General features: G+C 31.9%; 1 protein-coding gene across 2 annotated transcripts; it reads left to right on the top strand.

Annotated features, from left to right (window-relative positions):
- The first annotated feature begins 921 nt into the window (after positions 1 to 921).
- Positions 922 to 19,664, top strand: LOC131846312 (senecionine N-oxygenase). Of its 2 annotated transcripts, none has more exons than XM_059195585.1 (8): positions 922 to 1,076; positions 5,173 to 5,371; positions 7,828 to 7,966; positions 8,999 to 9,182; positions 9,453 to 9,728; positions 10,752 to 10,915; positions 12,787 to 12,930; positions 19,291 to 19,664. In XM_059195585.1, exons 2-8 carry the CDS (start codon positions 5,175 to 5,177, stop codon positions 19,480 to 19,482), a joined length of 1,296 nt encoding a protein of 431 aa, XP_059051568.1. In that variant the 5' UTR covers positions 922 to 1,076; positions 5,173 to 5,174; the 3' UTR covers positions 19,483 to 19,664. The 2 variants fall into 2 exon arrangements, with proteins under 2 accessions (XP_059051568.1, XP_059051569.1); XM_059195586.1 differs by lacking the exon at positions 19,291 to 19,664 and adding an exon at positions 14,664 to 15,198.
- Positions 19,665 to 20,772: the final 1,108 nt, after the last annotated feature.

Genomic DNA, 20,772 nt, shown 5'->3' with positions numbered 1-20,772 from the left:
TATAGACAAGTTTAGGTACAAGGCAAATACCTACTCCTGAAAAATAGAGCCGAGCTGTCCTTTAACTAGTGTACCTCACAATATTTTGGCAATAATTATGGGCTATACACGTTAGGTGATGAAATATGTCATATAGATTACATATAATATTTAGGTATATAAAATTCAATAGTAACATTACATAATTCCACTATACTCAATACTCAGCTATTTGTAGATCGCATCGTGAAAAGGACAGCAACATTGTTTATATTGCTGTCGCAAACGCACCAGAAAGCATAACGTAAGGCGCTTGTACAGTTTCATCAGAATATCTGACCAAGTTGAGTAAACCTATGTTTACTAAGAGAATTCAAGTTGTTATAGGTCTAACCTGTATGGATATTAATGGGTGAACCCCATATTCCTCTTTTGAATTATCTACTGAAATCTAGTACGAATAAACTGTAGGTATTAGAAAATATGACCACCTGAAACTTATGCATTCCTAGTACCTACTTACTGTAATTTTATATAACCTCTGTTTTATTATAAAAAAAGTATCTGCATTTTTTTATTTATCCTATTGTATAAGGGTGAAATCTACTAAATATATATTGTCAAAATTTTACAGCTTAAATCAGAAAAACACAGACTATAAATTTCACACAGCTAGTAAAAATATCGGAAATTATCTAAATGACAGAAATTATAGTTTTTTTTTTAATTATTCGACGCTATGTTTCCAAACAAAATATACTGTTACAGAGTAATCATTGATTTCGTATAAGAAAAACATTATCCTTTTACGTTTTATTAATGTTCAATCCAAATCAATTGCGTTCAATTTTTTTCATGAATCAACCAAACTGCACTGTTATCTTTTGGCCGCATCCAAAACCATGCGCTCGGCCAGACATATAAGCTCGCGCGACGCTGCTTCCCGGCATTTCACGTCAAATCCTCGTCTCGTCAACTCGTCAATAACTCCCTTATCTATTTACTATTAAAATAACATTATAAAAATATTTGTGACCTGTGGTTGTGCTGTGACATTATTTTTTAAGTTTCATTTCTCCCGGAAATCAATAAATAAGGTATGTCTAAATAATTACTTTTACATTTTCAAAAAATTCGCTCCTTCATGTAGATAGTTGCTAAAAAAAAAAAAGAAATTCAGTTGAGCTTCATGTCAATTCTCAATTGAATCTGTATACTGAACTGGATGGAGGAAAAACTATTTGACATTTTAAGCGATTAAAATGTCCTACACATGTCCTGATAAATGATTATTTCTTAAATTAAAATTCATTAAGTCTGAAAAAAAATTACATTAACATTGATTTTTAATTACAACCATGCCTGTTCACATATGCCCCGTCGAATTAAAATGAGAATCCGGAAAAATGGTTTTTTTTACATCAGAAATGAAGAAACATTCATTATGTGTCTATAATTAACTCAAATACAATTAATTTTATAATAACCATTTCACTTTTAAAAACACGGACGATTCTTTTTGCGGATACCGCCATTGTCAATTATCGCGAGTAACTTTATCAATGAATGAGCGAAGGCAATTTCAATCAGCTCTCATTATTATTTGATTTTGAATTGTACAATTTGTACATCCAACCTCTTCATGATAACTTTGATCTTAATTTACATCAAACGTAATGAAAATATATAAAAACGTTTTTTTTATAAAATTTATGGCGTTGGTTTATAAGCTTGTTGACTTTCTGATAAATAAATAAAATAAGAAAACATATTTATTCAGTGCTTTTCGACAGTGTAACAATATAAAAACAAAAGCAAAATGAAATTATAAATTTCTTTAAATTTATAAAGAAGTAAATATTTATTATTAAAATGACTATACTTTTGGTTTAAAGTTATATTACACACTATAATGTCGAATATGAGATTGTAATCATACATAAGTTTACGTGAAAAATAACAAGAGAACGTTTCAGTTTTCCGTTTTTCGCACGGTTTTCCCTAAATCTAAGAAAATCTGTAGCGCTGCAGAAAACTGCGCAACAATCTATTTCGGTCCATACATAAAAGTCCGAGGAAAAAATTCGCAATTCTTATTTTAATTAATTTCATTGTTTACAAACTAACAGCAACTAAATGTATTTAAAAATGTGAAATGATCCTTATGTTGGCTGTGTGTATTCAGTCATGCTTTGAATTCTGAATTCTTACCTTGAACTTTAAAAGTCTTGAGGTTTTTAACTTTACAAATTTATATAAGATTAGGAGTGATTATTCTGAGGTGTTTATAATAAATATGAAATATTGTATTTAGAGACTCGCCAACAATTAATATTGAACCTTCAAAACAAAGTCGCTGTCGCTGTCTGTCCGTCGCTATGTGTGCTTAAATCTTGAAAACTACGCAACGGATTTTAAAGCGGGTTTTTATAATTTTTTTATTCATTGATGATAATGAAATGATGGCGGGGCATCTGTGGAGAATGATAAGATGAGCATGAAGTCAAGTCAGTTAGTTCTTGGCAAATGGCAATTTACCATAATGGTTTCCAGGGAGGACAGCGTGGAGGTCAAACTGACATGGTATATAGCCCTGCCCCCAAAAAACTTAATAGAGCATCATTATCAGTCGTATTTAAGTTTTATTAATTTAAAATACTAAGAATGGTATTTAAAAATATCTCTCTAAATAAGTTTAATTAAAACAATATGTATTAATCTACAAGTTGAACTTGCTACTACAAAAAATAATTAAGCGGTTTTAAGAACGACAAATACCTAATTGACGCCAATTATTCTGTTGAAAAAAAATCCTTATTAATCTGTTGAAAATGTTGTTATATCAGTCACTAATATAACATTTGCGCTAGCAATCAACTGACTAATGGATGTAACCTTGGAGTGGTGGTAACAGTGCGTGTGATACCACTTTCCAAGCAGACAGCGAGTCTCTAGTATCTACGTGATGAAATATTAATCGCCACTTAATCGATTTCTGAATCTCGATCAGTCACAAATGTGTTTAGACTTTCGATCGTTTTATATTAACAACCAGCTTCACACGGGTGTACCTTTATTATACACTAGCTGTAGCCTGCGACTTCGTTTGGGTGGGGTAACTGGAACCTTTTACGCACAGCACGGAACGGAAGCCCTCAAATATGAATTTTCCCCGTTTTTGCAACAATTTTCACTGATGCTTCACTTCTATTGGTCGCAGCGTAATGTTATATAGCTTAAAGTCTTCCTCGATAAATGGCCTATCCAGCACAAAAATAATTTTTCAATTCGAACCAGTAGTTCCTGAGATAAGCGCATACAAACAAACAAACTCTTCAGCTTTATAATATTAGTATATATAGACCTTCCTCTTGAATCACTTTACATACCTATTACTAAAAACTGCATTAAAATCCGTTGCGTAGTTTAAAAGATCTAAATGAACAAACAGCAGAGACGACTTTATTTTATACTACATATGTAAAGATAATAATATCTCAAGACAATTCACACAGCATCACCTAGCCCCAATACAAGCTAAGCAGAGCTTGTGTTATGGGTACTAGACAACTGATACAAATACATATATACATTTTTTATATAAATACATACATATTATCTTCCACGTTGCTATACCTAACAAGGTGCATATTAGATGTGTAAATTTGCTATTTGATAATTGTGCAATGCAACATAAATAAATAAATATACATATCATATATTAGTACGGTGGCCTAGAGGTTTAGAGGCTTACACTCTTCCGATAGTCGCGGGTTCTATTCTTTGCACGGTGCAAACATTGAGCAAACATACATTTGTATTGGTCGGTGTATTTATATATATATTACTATAATTACATATAATATGTATTTACAAAAGAAAATCATCATCATCATCATCATCGCAGCCCGGAAGACGTCCACTGCTGGACATAGGCCTCCTCCAAAGATCTCCAAAAGAAGATATTTTCAAGTATTTCTTCTAGTACCCATAACAGAAGCTCTTATATTGGGACTGGATGGCATCTTATGAATCATTGTTATAAATGTTAAAATTCAAATTCAAAAATCATTTATTCATGTAGGACATTTTAGCCGCATATGAACGTCAAGTTTTTACATTATAATTTTTTTCTCTACCGTCCAGTTCGGTATATAGATCCAATTGAGAAGAACTGGCAAGAAACTCAATTGAATTACTTTTTTTTTAAAAGCCAGTTTATATACAATGCACAGGTATTTATATAGGTGTCTATGTCTAACATTATTATAACATAATTGATTTACGTGGATTGTTATTATAAAAAATATATAATATTAGACAGAATCCAAGCACTTTGGATTCATCAACTGACCTCTCAATTAAGTTATTGTTACCCAGTTACATAGGTACATACGTTCTGACAAACATGCCTTCTTGTCTGATAATAGTTACTAAGTTTAATAAACCGTTATCTTGTACTTACCTAACATTTTTATATTACAAGTTACTGGTCGCACACTTACTTCACCCGGGTTGAACTTACATTATAAGTTTACAATAATAGGGGTTGAAGTATGAAATTGTTTTATAGTATTAGATACTTTGAATTGATATAAAACCTTCATGGTGTGATGTCTTCGAGTGAAGCTTTTTTCAAAGTATATATATGAGATTCTTGTTTTAAAAAATATGCAACATTCAATTGTCTTTCAGTTGTTTTTCTTTTATTCAGGCATCTGTATGATTAATAATTAAGAATCTAGTCATTTTTTACAATTGACTTTGTGTGCGTTTAATAAACTTAGTTCTAATTTTGATTTTACCAAGATTCTCATAATGATTCTAATATTCATAATATTCAAATTTTTAGATGCCTAAATTTGATTTTAACAATGAATCTGTTTCATTTATTGACACCTGTGCGTTTAAGAATTCTGATTCTAAATTTGATTTTAACAATGACACCTGTGCGTTTAAGAATTCTGATTCTAAATTTGATTTTAACAATGACACCTGTGCATTTCATAATTTAAATTCTAAATTTGATTTTAACAATGACACCTGTACGTTTAATAATTTCAATGACAATTCAAATTCTTCTAAATTTGATTTTAACAATGACATCTGTGCATTTCATAATTTAAATTCTAAATTTGCTTTTATCAATGACACCTGTACGTTTAATAATTATAATTCTGATTTTAATTCTAGCAATGGCTCGTGTGTGCATAATCGGAGCGGGCGCTGCTGGTCTCTGCGCCGCCCGTCACATCCTCGTGGAGTCTTGCGTCTCCCAAGTGGACGTCCTGGAGCAGGCTGGCCAGCTCGGAGGCACTTGGGTGTACACAGAAAATGTTGGCTACGATGACTTCGGTCTACCTATACATACCAGCATGTACAAAAGCCTCAGGTAAGATTAGTATGATATAATCTTCTTATAACGGATTGGTAGTAATGGAGAAACAATGTACCATATCAAGGCGTCTTCCAAGATCCTCTATAGAAGTTATTAGTTAATTCCGAATGAATTGGTCGATGGGCTAACTGACCTATCTCGTCATCATTCTATCAATTCCGGTAATGCTAGTGGGTGCACCATTTGAACAACTTTAAAAAATACAAATCGGCATTTTCTGATTATACTGATATCGTATGATGTTGTCTTATTATCTGTGTATGTAAATATAGATAATTTAAGATTCATCTGTATAATTATTATCTCCGATCAATAATCGTCAAGTCCTATATAATTACGATCAATAATTGTTAGACTTTAAAGGAAAACCATATTTTCCCAGTTACATATTCTACTAATTAGAGGAAAACGTCGTATCTATCCTCCTAACGACTATAAAATCTTAAAAAAAGATCTGTATATTTGTCCTTTATATGTCCTAAACCATTCATGCAATTTCAATGAAATTTTGGCATCTTATTCAGAACATGAAGTTTCCAGTTTTTTTTTACTTTGATATATTTATTATCAGACAAAAATCAACTACCCTATTATAAAAAGACTATTTCCTACATTACAAATTTGTATATTTGTTCTTATTTTGTTTGGTTTGTATGGTATCTATAAATGATATATTTCATCGCCTCTTAACGCCTATAACTGACCTTAGAAATAAGCTTCTAATTGTTTAATTATAATTCAAACTAAGTCGTGAATCCTTCTACATTTTTGTAGCATCACTACTATCTTTATGATGTTATTAAATGTTGTTCTGTATCATTCATATCATCATAGTCACACTCGCCACACGCCGAACCCATTTTTAGTAAAAACTATTGGCTAAGTTACTTACTACTGTTACTCCGTACTACACGTCGTATTGATACAAGGGTCGAAGGCTATCAGAGCAACATCAGTCGTTAGGAAAACGTCTACTATTACATACGTTCTAGAAACGCTTGTTTTGTACCCACTTATTATGTATGATGCCCTGGTAACGCGATAAGAGATACAAAACAATTTTGGTGCACGTTTATAAAAAACAACAATTGAAAATGTAACTCGCTAAGCTAAATCGAATCGATAGGGCTGGGCTAGTGCCCTGTAGTACAGACGTTCAATGAAATTGACCGATTAATCGATCACATGGTTCAAGGTAATCGATGTAAACTCTATAACGATATTATGAGTAATTTATTACCGACTTGTCATACGATTATTGTAATCAACAACAGAGAAGCATGACAAACAACAAAAGGTCAGTCAAGAATCTGAATAGGCACCTTATGAACTCTAGATAATATTTGATACCTACTAACATTTGCCGAAATTGGATTATTAGGTATTTTCTTAATGAATAATTATATTGCAACAAGTGATAGCAATTCATTATTAAAAAAAACATTGTATTATCTGCTCTGTCACTACCTACATAGTAGTGCCTTTTCTTTGTCTCAAATACGTTAAATTCATATGACTTACCGAGATATCTTATATATAAAATTCTCGTGTCATAGTGTTCGTTCCCATACTCCTCCGAAACGGCTTGACCGATTCTCTTGAAATTTTGTGAGCGTATTGAGTAGGCCAACATCTATTTTTCATCCCCCTAAATGTTAGGGGTCCACCCTAAATTTTTTTTTTATTTTTTAGACAAATTTTTAGTTTCTATTTTTTTATGATACAACATACAAACCTAAATTTTCACCCTTCTATCATCAACCCCTATTTTTTTATAGCGTTATTAATTTATATGGCAAAACAACGTTTGCCGGGACAGCTAGTTATACTATATATTATATTCATATGTTCGTTATTATATGTATGTAATAGTAGTAACGTATTTACCGCGTGATATAGTATACACTTCATTATATAAACTGTATGTTTAGTAAGCGGATGATTTCTTCACTTTTGTCTTAATTGATTCAGATGACATTGAGAAATAGATACTAATAGCATCTTGTTATGTAGGTGAAGGTCGTTTGCCCAACAGTGGGAAACAACTAGGACTTATAAGTAATAGTTGATAGCGAACTTTGTGGTTAAGAATTTTATGATTTACTTAAGTATTTAAGTCGTACTTATAATCCTTCAGTCATATTTAAAGTAGTACTTAATTTGCAAAATTTATAATAGTAATAATAATAATAACCTGTATAATTCACACAGCGCCGTCTAGTCCTAAGTTAAGTACCTAGAGCTAGACAAATGATGTATGGATATATATTTTGGAAAATTCATAGATAATGTCTAATTAGAAAGAACACCCAGATCGATGAAATATATGATTATTAGTAGTACAATTTTTTTATTGTCCCAGTAGTAGAATCGTATATATATATAGGCCTAAACCTAGAGTAAAATTTATTAAATCCTGATTATCACCAAATTCATTATTTAATTTCCAGAACCAACCTTCCAAAGGAGATCATGGGTTTTCCAGATTTCCCCGTTCCGGAGAGCGAAAAGTCGTACCTCCCCGCTAAAGACATGCTCGCATTCCTGCAACTTTACGCCGACAAGCATGGAGTGACGCCACACATCAAGGTGAGCATAAAAAATAAAAAAAAAATAAAAAACCTTTTATTTCCTAAAAAAATAAAAAAAAAAAGTCTTTTATTTCCTAAAATGACAAGAATATTACATGCACTTACTAACTATTTATAAACATATCATGTTATTGATCTTTTTACATATCCTATTTGTTATTTATTATATTATATTATTATTTTTATTATATTATTTTATCTACATTCAATATATTATTATTAGCATGCAATAACAACAAACATAAGGTGAGCATATGCACCATAAATTGAATAAATTATATCACCAATGAATATATTAACTAGGAAAATTACTCGAGTATAAGATCTATTAACCTTGGTCACTTCCGTGTCTGAGCTGCAGAACTGAATTGTCTGAATTCCGAGGTCGGACACTCACCGCCGCGCGCCGTGCTTATAGGATTATTTAGTGAAGAATCATTCGTATAATCGTACCTTTACCACAGATTATATACATAATAGAAAACAAATTCGCCGATGCTTTCTGTTCGCTTATATCTTTTAAACTATACAACGGATTTTAATGAGGTTCTCAGCAATAGATAGAGTGATTCAAGACAAAGGTTGTTACATGCATGTTGTAGTCCAGAAAAGCAGAGAATTTAAAAATTGTAATGCATTCGTGCGAACCCAGGGCGGGTCTGTAGTATAAAAGCAAAACTGAGTTTATTTTTATTAACCTTATATTTTTGTTATCACAAATCTATATCAAAGCGTTTAGTTTATATTTATAAAAGTCTATAGGTGTTTATATATGGGAAAGTGAAAGACGCAAGTAATGTTTGTCACGCTCTGTGAAGACATAAGTAATTATCATGAAATTTGACATATACCCTTTTGGAACGGAGAATATAGGCTACATTTAAAACTGGTTAACCAATTTCTCATAAATATTGTTGATATGAAAAAGAAAAAAGAAATAAATCGTATTTTCATTTAATACCAATCTGCCAAGTGCACGCAATGTACCTTGAAGGCATAGATTTATAAAAACTTTAAAATTATTTTCCAGTTCAAACACCATGTTCAACAAGTGATGCCGAAAATGGGTCCAAAAGGTGAACTCTGGGAAGTAACCTACAAGAATATGATCACATTAGAATCGACGACCAAGGAATATGATTACGTGGTCATCTGTAATGGACACTACAATACTCCATTCATTCCTAGTATACCAGGGCTCAAGAAATTCGAAGGTATGTAAATTATGAAGTACGCTATACGCTAACTATCAGGGCAATATAAAAGTACAAGAAATCGTCAAAAAATGTCTTAACGACACGTACTTACTGTCCAGCAAGGTGATTCTTGTTTAAAGCCAAATCAAATTTTCCCTAGTCTTATATAACCCTGGTAATCGCAAAATGGCAAAATTTTTGACCACATTAGGCAATGCCTTGTATGACACCTTGATAACACAACTTTTATGTCTTTACAAATTAAAAGCCAATTAAAATTTCTTCCAGGTGACGTCATGCACAGCCACGATTACCGAGTACCAGAAATATTCACCGGCAAGAAGGTACTAGTGATCGGCGCTGGACCTTCCGGCATGGATATCGCTCTGGAGGTCACCAGCGTATCCCCACGGATCATCCTCAGTCATCACCTCAAAGAACAGCCCCGTACCGTCTTCCCAGACAATCTAGTCCAGAAGCCTGATGTAATAAAACTGGAAGGACGCAAAGCATTCTTCCAAGATGGAACTGTTGAGGAGATTGACGTAGTCTTCCTTTGTACTGGTAAGTTACTATTCTGTAAAATACTGAAAAACGTTTGAGATGCTGATTTAAGATTTCTTTAGAATAGAATAGAAAATCATTTATTCAAATAAACTTACATTGAAGCACTTTTGAATAGTCATCACATTTTTTTTAATCTACCGCTCATTCGGAAAGCTGTCTCATTGTGATGAACGAGAAAGAAACTTGTGTGTTACTCTTTTAAATAATTTTATTCTTACTTTAAAATTTAAGTTTAAGTGTGTGAATACAAACTACCGATTAGCACTAATTCAATGAAATAATAAAATAGAAAAAAAAATTGAATTTTATGCTTAGGCTATTAATATTATGTATGTAAAAAGAATGTAAATTATACAATACACAACAGCATCGACAGTGATCATCCCGCTGGAATCTAAGTGATCTCAGACAATGCGGTTTCAGAAACAAACAATATTAATCTATTCTCAATTTGACTATAAACTTTAACAATAAACAAAAGAGTATGTATGCCATTGTATGCGTAAATACATGGTCGTCTGTGTTATGTTTTTTTTACTGATTTAATGTATTTTTAATATTCGCATTCTGCACTCCTCTTGTGTGCAAAATTTCATACTTCACCTTTTGCGTAATCTAAATATGTATATATAACTCAAAGGTGACTGACGTAGTGATCTATCAACGCACAGCCCAAACCACTGGACGGATCAGGCTAAAATTTGGCATGCAGGTAGATGTTATGACGCAGGCATCCGCTAAGAAAGGATTTTGATTAATTCTACCCCCAAAGGGATAAAATAGGGGATGACAGTTTTGTATGACACTTTGTCAATTTTTAACCGATCGGGCTGAAACTTTGCATGCATAAAGCTACTATGACGTAGGCATCCCCTAAGAAAGGATTTTGATAAATTCCACCCCTAAGGGGATAAATTAACGCGAGCGAAGCCGCGGGCAAAAGTTAGTTTTCGTATAAAGGTGTACAAAATTTTTGCTTCACGTATTTAAAATTATGATAATGTGGTTATTTGTCACCAGGCTACTTATACAATTTCCCGTTCCTCCACGAGTCATGCGGCATCGTTGTAGAGGACAACTGCGTTGAACCGCTGTACAAACACCTGGTCAACATCAACCATCCCAGCATGTGCTTCATCGGCGTTCCTTACTACGTCTGCGCTTTCTCCATGTTTGATTTACAGGTATTTATTATGACACAATTACAGCTCTGATAATTCTGTAATATTTTAAATAATAATTTTTGAGGGTAGGTAGTATTGTTGACGTAGTGTTCTTAGAGTTCGAATCTCGGCTCTAACCGTCATAATTTCGATCCATTTTGCATTGACGAGGTATCGATTGGAGTGGCGGTAAAGCTAAACACTTCTGATGAAAGTGGATGAACCGCTGCACAGGAGTTATGTATATAACTAGCTGTGCCCGCGTTTTCATTTGCGTGAGATTTATAGCCCATATGTTATTCTGATATATAAGCTATATTATTGTAAACTTTCATCAAAATCCATTCAGTCATTTTTGCGTGAAAGAGTAACAAACATTCATCCATACTCACAAACTTTCGCGTTTATAATATGGTGTTTCAGGCGTTCATAGACTACCGTAGCCTAGTAGCAGCATAGTAGCATTTCAGAGATTAGCCGGAACAAACAGACCGACAGACAGACAGACAAAAATTATAAAAAATGGTTTTTTGGTGTATGTACCGTATTTATATTCATATGCATGTAGTAAAAAACGGTTATTTCAATATTACAAACAGACACTTCAATTTTATTTATATGTATAGATGATTGTTTGTATCGATCTATATGTTTTTTATGTATATTACGTGTGTATTTACAAAAATAAAATATATCAGTTATCCAGTATCCATAACACAACACCAGGCACCAGGGGTGCTTCAGGCGTCCATAGGCTACGGTAACCATTTACCATCAGATGGGCCGTATGCTAGATTGCCACCATAGTAGTATAAAAAAAATATATATTAATAAGACTTACCATTCCTTATACTACAAATTATCTTAAAAAAACAAGTGAGCAGTTATCTATTTTATATTGGGATTCCAAATGTTTAAGGAAAATCATACACGTGTCTCTATCTTGGTAGAAGATCATGAAGTCAAAGTGTTATGTCATATTTTAGGTTATCAAATAATGAGTTGATAAGTGTGTATCTGAATTTATGAATTACCAAAAAGCATTCGTTTCAAATCAATGTAGTTTTACTTAACTGTGTTAGAAATCATAATCTATACACTTAAATAAAATTGGAGTGTCTAATTGTAATATTGAAATAACCGTATTTTACTACATGCAATGAATAATTACGGTACATACACCAAAATAATATTTTTTACAATTTTTGTGTCCGTTTGTTCCGGCTAATCTCTGAAATGGCTGGACCAATTTTGACGGGACTTTTTTTGGAAGTTAGCTGATGTAATAAGGAGTAAATTAGGCTACTTTTATTTTAGAAAAATAAAGTTAAAATCCACGCGGACGAAGTCGCGGGTACAGCTAGTCAATTTCATATTTATAACTCCATTCACACCAAGCTTTACTTCATGAGTGAAGATTGTACTACCTTATCAATCCCATGTAGAAGTTTATGTCTGTCTGTTCGTTCTTGTTAATCTATTAAATGGCTGGTCTGATTTTGATGGGAATTTCACAGACAGCTAATGTTATGAGGAGGCTACTTTTTTATTGTTATTTATTTTAATAAAAAAGTTTAATTCCACTCGCACTTGGGTGACAGCTAGTAATATATAAAAAAAATAGAGCAGGAAAATATGTGTGTATACTGGGTATATGTTTGTACAAATATATATATAATAATAATATCTCAGGACAACTCATACATGATAGAAATATGTACATAGACAGCACCCAGACTGACACAAACAATCTTGCTCATGGATATAAATGTTTGTACCGTGCAAGGAATCGAACCCTCGTCCATCGGAAGTAAGGCAGTGAGAAAGGCTAAACTGCTAGACCACCGAGACAGTCATATGGATAAAGATTATAAAGTTATATCTTGAATCAGGTACGATACTACGTACGTTCAATGAACGGCACCTTCAGTCTACCAACGAGGGAGCAGATGGTGGAACACTGGGAGGAAGAGAAGAAAAACAGGGCCGCCAGGGGATACACCAAACGGCAAGCGCACATGATGGGGCCAGATCAGGTAAGAAAACTTTAACACACAACAATACTACAATTAGTAATGAAGGGTCGAAGGGTTTGGCTATGAAGCCTGGCTTCAAAGGCTTGCTGACAAGAGACCGAAGCGCCATCTAGGCGGCTCAGTGCAGACTATTGTTATAATTTCCTGGTAGCCTGTGGTAGGCCATGCCGCTCTCGTATCGGTTTAAACAACCACGAAAAGAGCTGTTCACGGACCATTTCGCCATAAATGGTCTATATACAGACATATATAGATATATACAGATGCATAAGCGATTACATATTTCTTGAAGGTTTCAATATTTTATCCATTCACGCCAGATTCCAGAGAAAACCGGATACCATTTACTACTTTAGCATTAATAAAACTTGCACAAAGTCCTCTACATAGATACGTCTGTCTCATCAGTTGTCATATTGAACGCTTTGCTTTATAATAGAAGCCTTCACTTTCCTGATAAAAGAACAAAGTAAATAAATCAATCGATATATTATAATGTCATAAATATTACTACAGATCAGTAACTGTAGAACCTTGAACCTTTTACGTCATAAAACATGTTTACACGGATATTAATTATATCAACAAGTTTAATAAACCAATAACTATTTGCAAGGCAATCTTATAATATAAATACATAATATTATCAATTTATTACATTAATTTCTGATGATAATTATTAGTCACTGCTTCTTCTATATTGTTGAGTGCAATGATGGCTGGCTCATCCGTCATACTCGTGAACTGCTGCTTTGGGACTGGTTTGTTTGGGTCCAATGATTATATTATATTCTTTTGACAAAAATTCGATAGCATATGCTGGTCACAGTATTCTCGATAATTGAATTTAAAAATGAATCTGTTTTTACAATCATGTAAGTTTATTGGAAAAGAATTAAAGTTTAGTTTCTTGTCCGTTCTTTTTGACACTACTAACTAACGGTAGAATTGACATGTCCTAAGAGTCCTTGATTCTCATCCTTAATGTCTCAATGAACTTTCTTGTTTTGCTGAAAATTCATTTAAAGGAAAACAAATCAAAAATAAAGACTACATTTCCAAGTAATTACTTAAAACAATGATTTATTATCAATCGATGGTCAAATCTGTTTCTAAAATAAATTACTTTATTACTAACATCACCCCATGAAGAATTTACAAAAATTTTGGGGTTCCATTATTTAGAAATTCAATTGTGCTCGTCCCAATTTAGCTAGATCGTCTTTCTACATTTTTGGCCATGCGTAAGTGCTCAGCGATCCCAGGCCCCAATTTCATGGTTTTCATTCTAATATCATTTTTGATACATTTCACGTGCAGAATTATCGTGTTAACGGAATATTTCTTGCATCAAAGCTATTAACATATTTATATATAAAAGCTGATATTTCGTATACATATGTCCTATTTTAAAAGCAATATTTATTTTGGGAAAAGTTGCATTCTGTTTTTAAGTTTTTATTTCAAAAACTAGTTTCGAATAAGGCACTGAAATTGCCTATTAAAATTATTAAATATGCAGTGTAACATGATGTATTTACAACATATTTTGAATAAGAATTTTGAGAAACTATTATACGTATGAGTGAATACGCAGTGTCTGTTTTACTGCTAGACTGTGATTTTCTGATTCTTTAAATGGTAGAAATCGATAGATTCGAGATGTATAAATAACTATCACAGTGTTTGTGTAAATATAACTCTTTAATGTAAGTCGCTAATTACAACTCCAGGCTAGCTACTACGTGTCTCTATCAGAAGAGAGTAAAGCTACAGCTCTTCCACCTGTCTTCACCAAGATCCACAACGACAGTAGTGATAAATTCATCCATAACTTGACGCATTACAGAAACGATGTGTACAGAATCATCGATAACCATAACTTCATTTGCAATTAGTAGTATCGCAGGGCATAATTTTGGGACCCCTATTATCAAATGTGTACGTTTATCTATTGTAATGGTCATTTTAGTTAATGTTTATGCTAATATAATCCTTATTACTCATTAATATAACGATTATATTTAATAATTTAAAATAATAATTAGAAATTAGCAACATAAAAGTATATATGCTTAATAAATAAAAGAATTCATTCTGTAAGAACTTAGTTCATATATTCCTGTATAATCATAACTATCATTTTATAATAATGTCCTTTTATTATTAATTAAACAATATCATGTGAAGTAAAAATTATTATTTGATACTTAATAAAACTACCAGCTCATATCAATGTAGTCTAACCCTTTTTTGCTCTGAATGAAATCTCAGGCGCACTGATAAAATAATTTACAAGTAGGTGGCAATCGTGAATCAGATGTGTTTGCCATCATAAAGAAAACTAGAACACCTAATTTAGACATAGGATAGGCCCGTCTGTCAAGCCTGTGCTTGACAGACGGGTCTATCCTATGTCTACACTTTTATTTTTTAAGATTTAGATTAAGCCCTTTTGTACCTAAAGTCTGTACTTTAGGTACAAAAGGGCTTAATCTACAAAAGGTGTCATCATATAGTTCAATCTATATACATTTCGTGAAGGTTATTAGTAGCAATGTCCATGTAAGGTCTTCCTCCACGAGTACCTCCCTGAAAATTGTAGAAAATTTCTGGTGAATTCATCACTAGCCCTGCTTTATGTGCATCGTAACTTACTCCATTAGTGCTCCTCTAGCGTATAGCGTTAGTACAAGTACATATGCGCACCGTTCTATATTCATCCGTTTAAAAGATGTCACAGCTTCATATACTTTGTGTGTCCATTTTGGATTAATATTAGATGCCGTCTGCTCTAATTTAATCTCACAAAATTTAGCTTTTGAGTTCCTAAACAAAAGTACCTCAATACTTTCCGTTTCTATATTATTCATATAAATCTCCGGTGAAACTCCAGCAGGATCCGTAAAGGCTTTATAAAATTCCGCTGCGTTGTTTAGACAGTTTAGTAGTTTAGTTGCTTTTACTATGTAATATTATGTTGTCTGTGGTATTACTTACATCTTTTTATGCACCTTGTACTTAACTTATAAAAGAAAATTCTCCTAAAGAGTCCCCTCGAACACGCCCTGTATCTCGTTAGAATAATTGTTTACCAATTCCAGTAAGTTCTTGTGAAATCAGTAACGAAATCTATTTATCAGTAACGAAATCTATTTATATACATAAATAGATTTCGTTACTGATAAATAGAGGTAATACTACCAACAGTCCAACATTGCTCACTTGCCATCTCTTTCTTTACTTTAAAGGATTCCATTATCAAAGTCTTGTAACTCATTGTTTGTGTTAATTTTATAGAACAATAAAATTATTTTCTATATTTAAGACAATTAAAACCAAATCTTTTAATATCTATTACTACCTATATAATAAATTATATGTAAATAAATTCTAAAATCATCACATTATTTCTGATATATATACACTATTTATTAATTCATTAATATTATAATAACATTTATACTCATTCTTAAATTTTAAAAATACTATTTACGTTTACTTCAAAAATTACAAATTGAAACGTTAATCGATTGATACACGATTAATTTGATTTATCTAGGATTTCAATTTTAGTTATTGAAAGAGTCATTTTAGAACTTTCTGAAATTGATTAATAATGCAGTAGTTTGTATCGAAATTAAGTACATAGGAAAATACTAAAATTGACAAAAGTTACAAACAATTAATTATTAATTTAGTAAATAAACCAGTAATACTAATATCACATATTATTAGATACATATAACTACACATATATTGTTTTTAATAATTACACAAATAAACAACAAATCTGTTCACGGGCCATTTATGTATATTTATTATATATATTTTACACAAATATTTTTTTAAACAATTAAATGCTTGGGAGAATTAAAACGACAATAATTAAAAACATTTATTTCATAAATCCATTAATTATTTTAATAATTACCCATTAATTATTTTATATCATTTACCAGGAGTCCATAAATAGTCAGAAGTAACAAATATACTCGTATTGTTCTTGGCGATTTCGTATAGTCCGCGACACAACGCGTCTCGATGAATGCGATCGGTAACTGGAAGTTGGCCATCGACTATATATATGTATAATGTATATATACTGACAGCGATCAACTATCGGGTTATCGGAATGCACTTGTACCCTTTATGTACAGTCGTCCACATTATTTCACAAAACAAATTATGTCATTCTTAATGTTACGTACACTAGCTGCGCCCGCGGTTTCATCCGCATATTTATAGCCTACTGGCTTTTACCCGTGGCTTCGTTTGCATAACGTCATTACTGGCTGCTAGATGGCGCTGAAGTAGCAAAATGATGATATTTCATTTTTTGTTTTTTATAAAAAAAAATGATTTTTTTAAATAATAAGTATCCTATATTCATTCTGATACCTCCAAGAACATGTGTAGAAAATTTTATGATGACCGGTTCAGTAGTTTTTGCCTGAAAGCGTAACAAACACCCCTATTTTCACATTTATAATATTAATAATAATTAATAATACTTAATGTTTGTTTATGTCTAATGTATAAGCTACGAGTATATTACTGTAAAGTTTCATCAAAATCCTTTCAGTAGTTTTTGCGTGAAATAGTAACAAACAAAGTAACTATGCCTAGATAGATGAATATCTATTATTTCATTGGAATAAGTAGGTATAATCTATACATGTAAATAAAATTGGAGTGTCTGTTTGTAATATTGAAATAACCGTTTTTTACTACATGCATATGAATATAAATACTATAATATAATATAAATAATAAATACACCAAAATAACATTTTTTAAAATTTTTGTCTGTCTGTCAGTTTATTCCGGCTTATCTCTGAAATGGCTGGACCTATTTTGATGGGACTTTTATTGGCCAGTAGCTGATGTAATAAAGAGTTACTTAGGCTACTTTTATTTGAGAAAAATAAAGTTAAATTCCACGCGGAATACCGGAATAATACAGCTAGTTACAAATATAAGAACTTAGTAATATTAGAGTAGATACCTATTATTATTTAGACACTTAGATTGTTTGTTACTGATTAGAGTAACTAAGTGAAGATAACGTTGTTGTTGTCAATTGGCCAAAGATATCGGGTTATATTTCATATTTAAGGAAATATAGAGTAACTATATGTTGCCAAAATAAGCTTGTATTCAATAATAATATCTCAAATCATTTCACACAGCGCCATCTAGTCCTAAGCTAAGTAAAACTTGGTTATGCGTGATATACAACTGATATACATACATAGATACATTTTTTTTTTTGTAAATACATGCATAATGTATATATAAAACCACCAGATCGATACAAACAATCATACTCATGAATAAATTTTTGTACTGTTCGAGGAATTGAACCCGCGACTATCGGAAGTAAGGCGGTGTGCTAAACCGCTAGACTACTGAGGCCGTCAAATATCGTATTCTGTTTACAAGTAACCGATGGAATGGAATCCCATCATTACAAAAGTTTACATATATTCATGTCCTGCCGACATTTATAGATGTTATACGTCCAGACAGATTTCTATGTGATTTTTCATACAATATCTAAGTATAGTTAACAAAAAAAAACATTTTTCGTATTGTTTCTTACGCTTAAGTTAAGTTAGTGTTGTGGCTGACTGTACGTAATTCCAATGCGCTCATTTAACAGTTAACATCCGATGTTATGATAAATATAATTCATAATTAGTCTTGGTTTACGTAATTCCACTCAACTTTCCAGCGCTGCAGCGCTCAAATGCAAGTTAAATAATATGCTAAATAGAATATTAGGGTTTACGTAATACCACCCAACTTTCCAGCGCTGCAGCGCTCAAATGCAAGTTAAATAATATGCTAAATAGAGGTTTAGGGTTTACGTAATTCCATCCAGCTTTCCAGCGCTGCAGCGCTCAAATGCAAGTTAAATATTATGCTAAATAGATTTTTAGGGTTTATGTAATTCCACTCAACTTTTCAGTCCAGCGATGGAATTAGCGCTGCAGCGCTTTAATGCTGTAGGTTATATATATAATATATAATGTAAAATAATGAAATAGGTAGAATTTATAAAAAGTCTGTCATACTTCTATCTCACATATTTTAGTCGCTAAACGGCTTGCTTTATAAGCTGAATTTCAGTTTAAGATATGGCACTGAAATTACAGCGTTTCACGTTATAAGGACTGTCTATAGATACGTGTGTGTGCAATGTATGATAAGACTATTTATACTTAAATTTTCTAAGTTCTAATTTCAATGAGTTTAATTTGTTTATATATAATGCTGAAATTACAGCGTTAGAGTAGTCCGAAAAAAAATATGATTGTGACATGAATTTGACAAAAAACCAATTTTTGGTTACAGGAAAAATACTACGCGTCACTGGCCGACGAGGCGAGCACTGCGAGCCTGCCGTCAGTGCTCACGAAAATCAGGGAAGAGAGCTCGATACGTTTCTTACACAACCTGAAGCACTACCGTCAAGACATCTACAAGATCATCGACGATGACACTTATGAGATTATAAGTAATGGAAAACGTGAAATTCTTTGTTGACCCTAAACGGTGTACTTAATGCTTGTAGTTTTAAGGTTAGGTTAGTTTTACCACAGAGTGCAAGATAAACAGAGTGTAAGCTCGAGCTTGAGCACTGGCTCAGTACGTTAAGTGTATTTATAAAATAATAAACAAAAATATTTTTAACATTACAAATTAATGGATATAAAAGTTTATATTGTTAATAGAATTCTTCTCCAGCGTCAGTGTTTCCGCCTAGAACAACATGATATTTTTCAAGGTTATTCATTAAAACACTTTTTGAACACAATGCATATCGTGAAGAACCGTTTAAAAACATCGTCAATTGCCATTGCAAGATTAACATTATATGAGCTATATCGACTTTTGAAATATTGATTTTTATATATCAGATATCCGAATTCGCACTGGCCGAGAGGCTTCCACTCTGTTTATATGTAATATTCAGTGGTCTTATTGTAAGCTAGTTTTTATGATCGACGAATATAATATTAAGAGTTCAATGTAAGATTATAATGATTTAATGTGCTTCCTTTTAATTAATTTATTATACATTTAAATATTAATTATTGTTTACATGTTTATAAAATATATTTTTCAAATAAAACACTCTATTCAGCCAAAAATATTTTATTTAAGCGTATTTATTTATAATCTTTATATTATCAATGCTGATATATTATTAATCTTTAAATCTAATATTTTTATGGCTTCCCCTTATAATGGTTTCAAGAAGGATAATTCAGTAAGCTTACAACAGAATCGCATCAATATCGGCACAACAATGTCACTTATGTATAATAGAGTGTAAGTTGTTACAACAAGACGAAATCCAGTATCACTACACCTCACGATAGTAAAATATTAGAATATTTTTAACTTTCTCATACAAATTATATGACATAATCTTTTTATAGAACAGCATTTGAATAGCAATAACTGTTAAAAATCATAGCTTATAGCAACACTATAATTCTCGTGGTACAGTTAATATTGGCATTTGTAGAGACAGTACTATCCGTAAACCGATTATAACTGTCAATAATAGCTCTTAATCTAAAACTATATAATATTGCGTAATACAGAGTATAAATTTATGCTTACAATCTGCACTGCAATCTCTTTATTGCACGTTTAAAAAAATACAACACGAAACATAATTAGTTAAACAAAATCATCAACAGTAAGAAAAATATTGATAAATGAGAGTGTAAATTTATACTTACAAAAAGTGCTAATTATTCAAATCATTCACAGTATGAAAAATATATTAAACATCTCCAGTCCATAGACAAAATGGCTGATATC

Source organism: Achroia grisella, unplaced genomic scaffold, assembly GCF_030625045.1.
Source record: "Achroia grisella isolate CSIRO2021 unplaced genomic scaffold, CSIRO_AGI_Agris_v1 utg509, whole genome shotgun sequence".
Lineage (NCBI taxonomy): Eukaryota > Metazoa > Arthropoda > Insecta > Lepidoptera > Pyralidae > Achroia > Achroia grisella.
This window is presented reverse-complemented; position numbering and strand designations above follow the sequence as displayed.

Coding starts and splice junctions, on each gene's coding strand:
- LOC131846312 (XM_059195585.1), top strand. CDS start 5,175: ATGGCTCGTGTGTGCATAATCGGAGCGGGCGCTGCTGGTCTCTGCGCC. Junction 5,372..7,827: donor AGCATGTACAAAAGCCTCAG/GTAAGATTAGTA, acceptor TTTAATTTCCAG/AACCAACCTTCCAAAGGAGA. Junction 9,183..9,452: donor AGGGCTCAAGAAATTCGAAG/GTATGTAAATTA, acceptor AATTTCTTCCAG/GTGACGTCATGCACAGCCAC.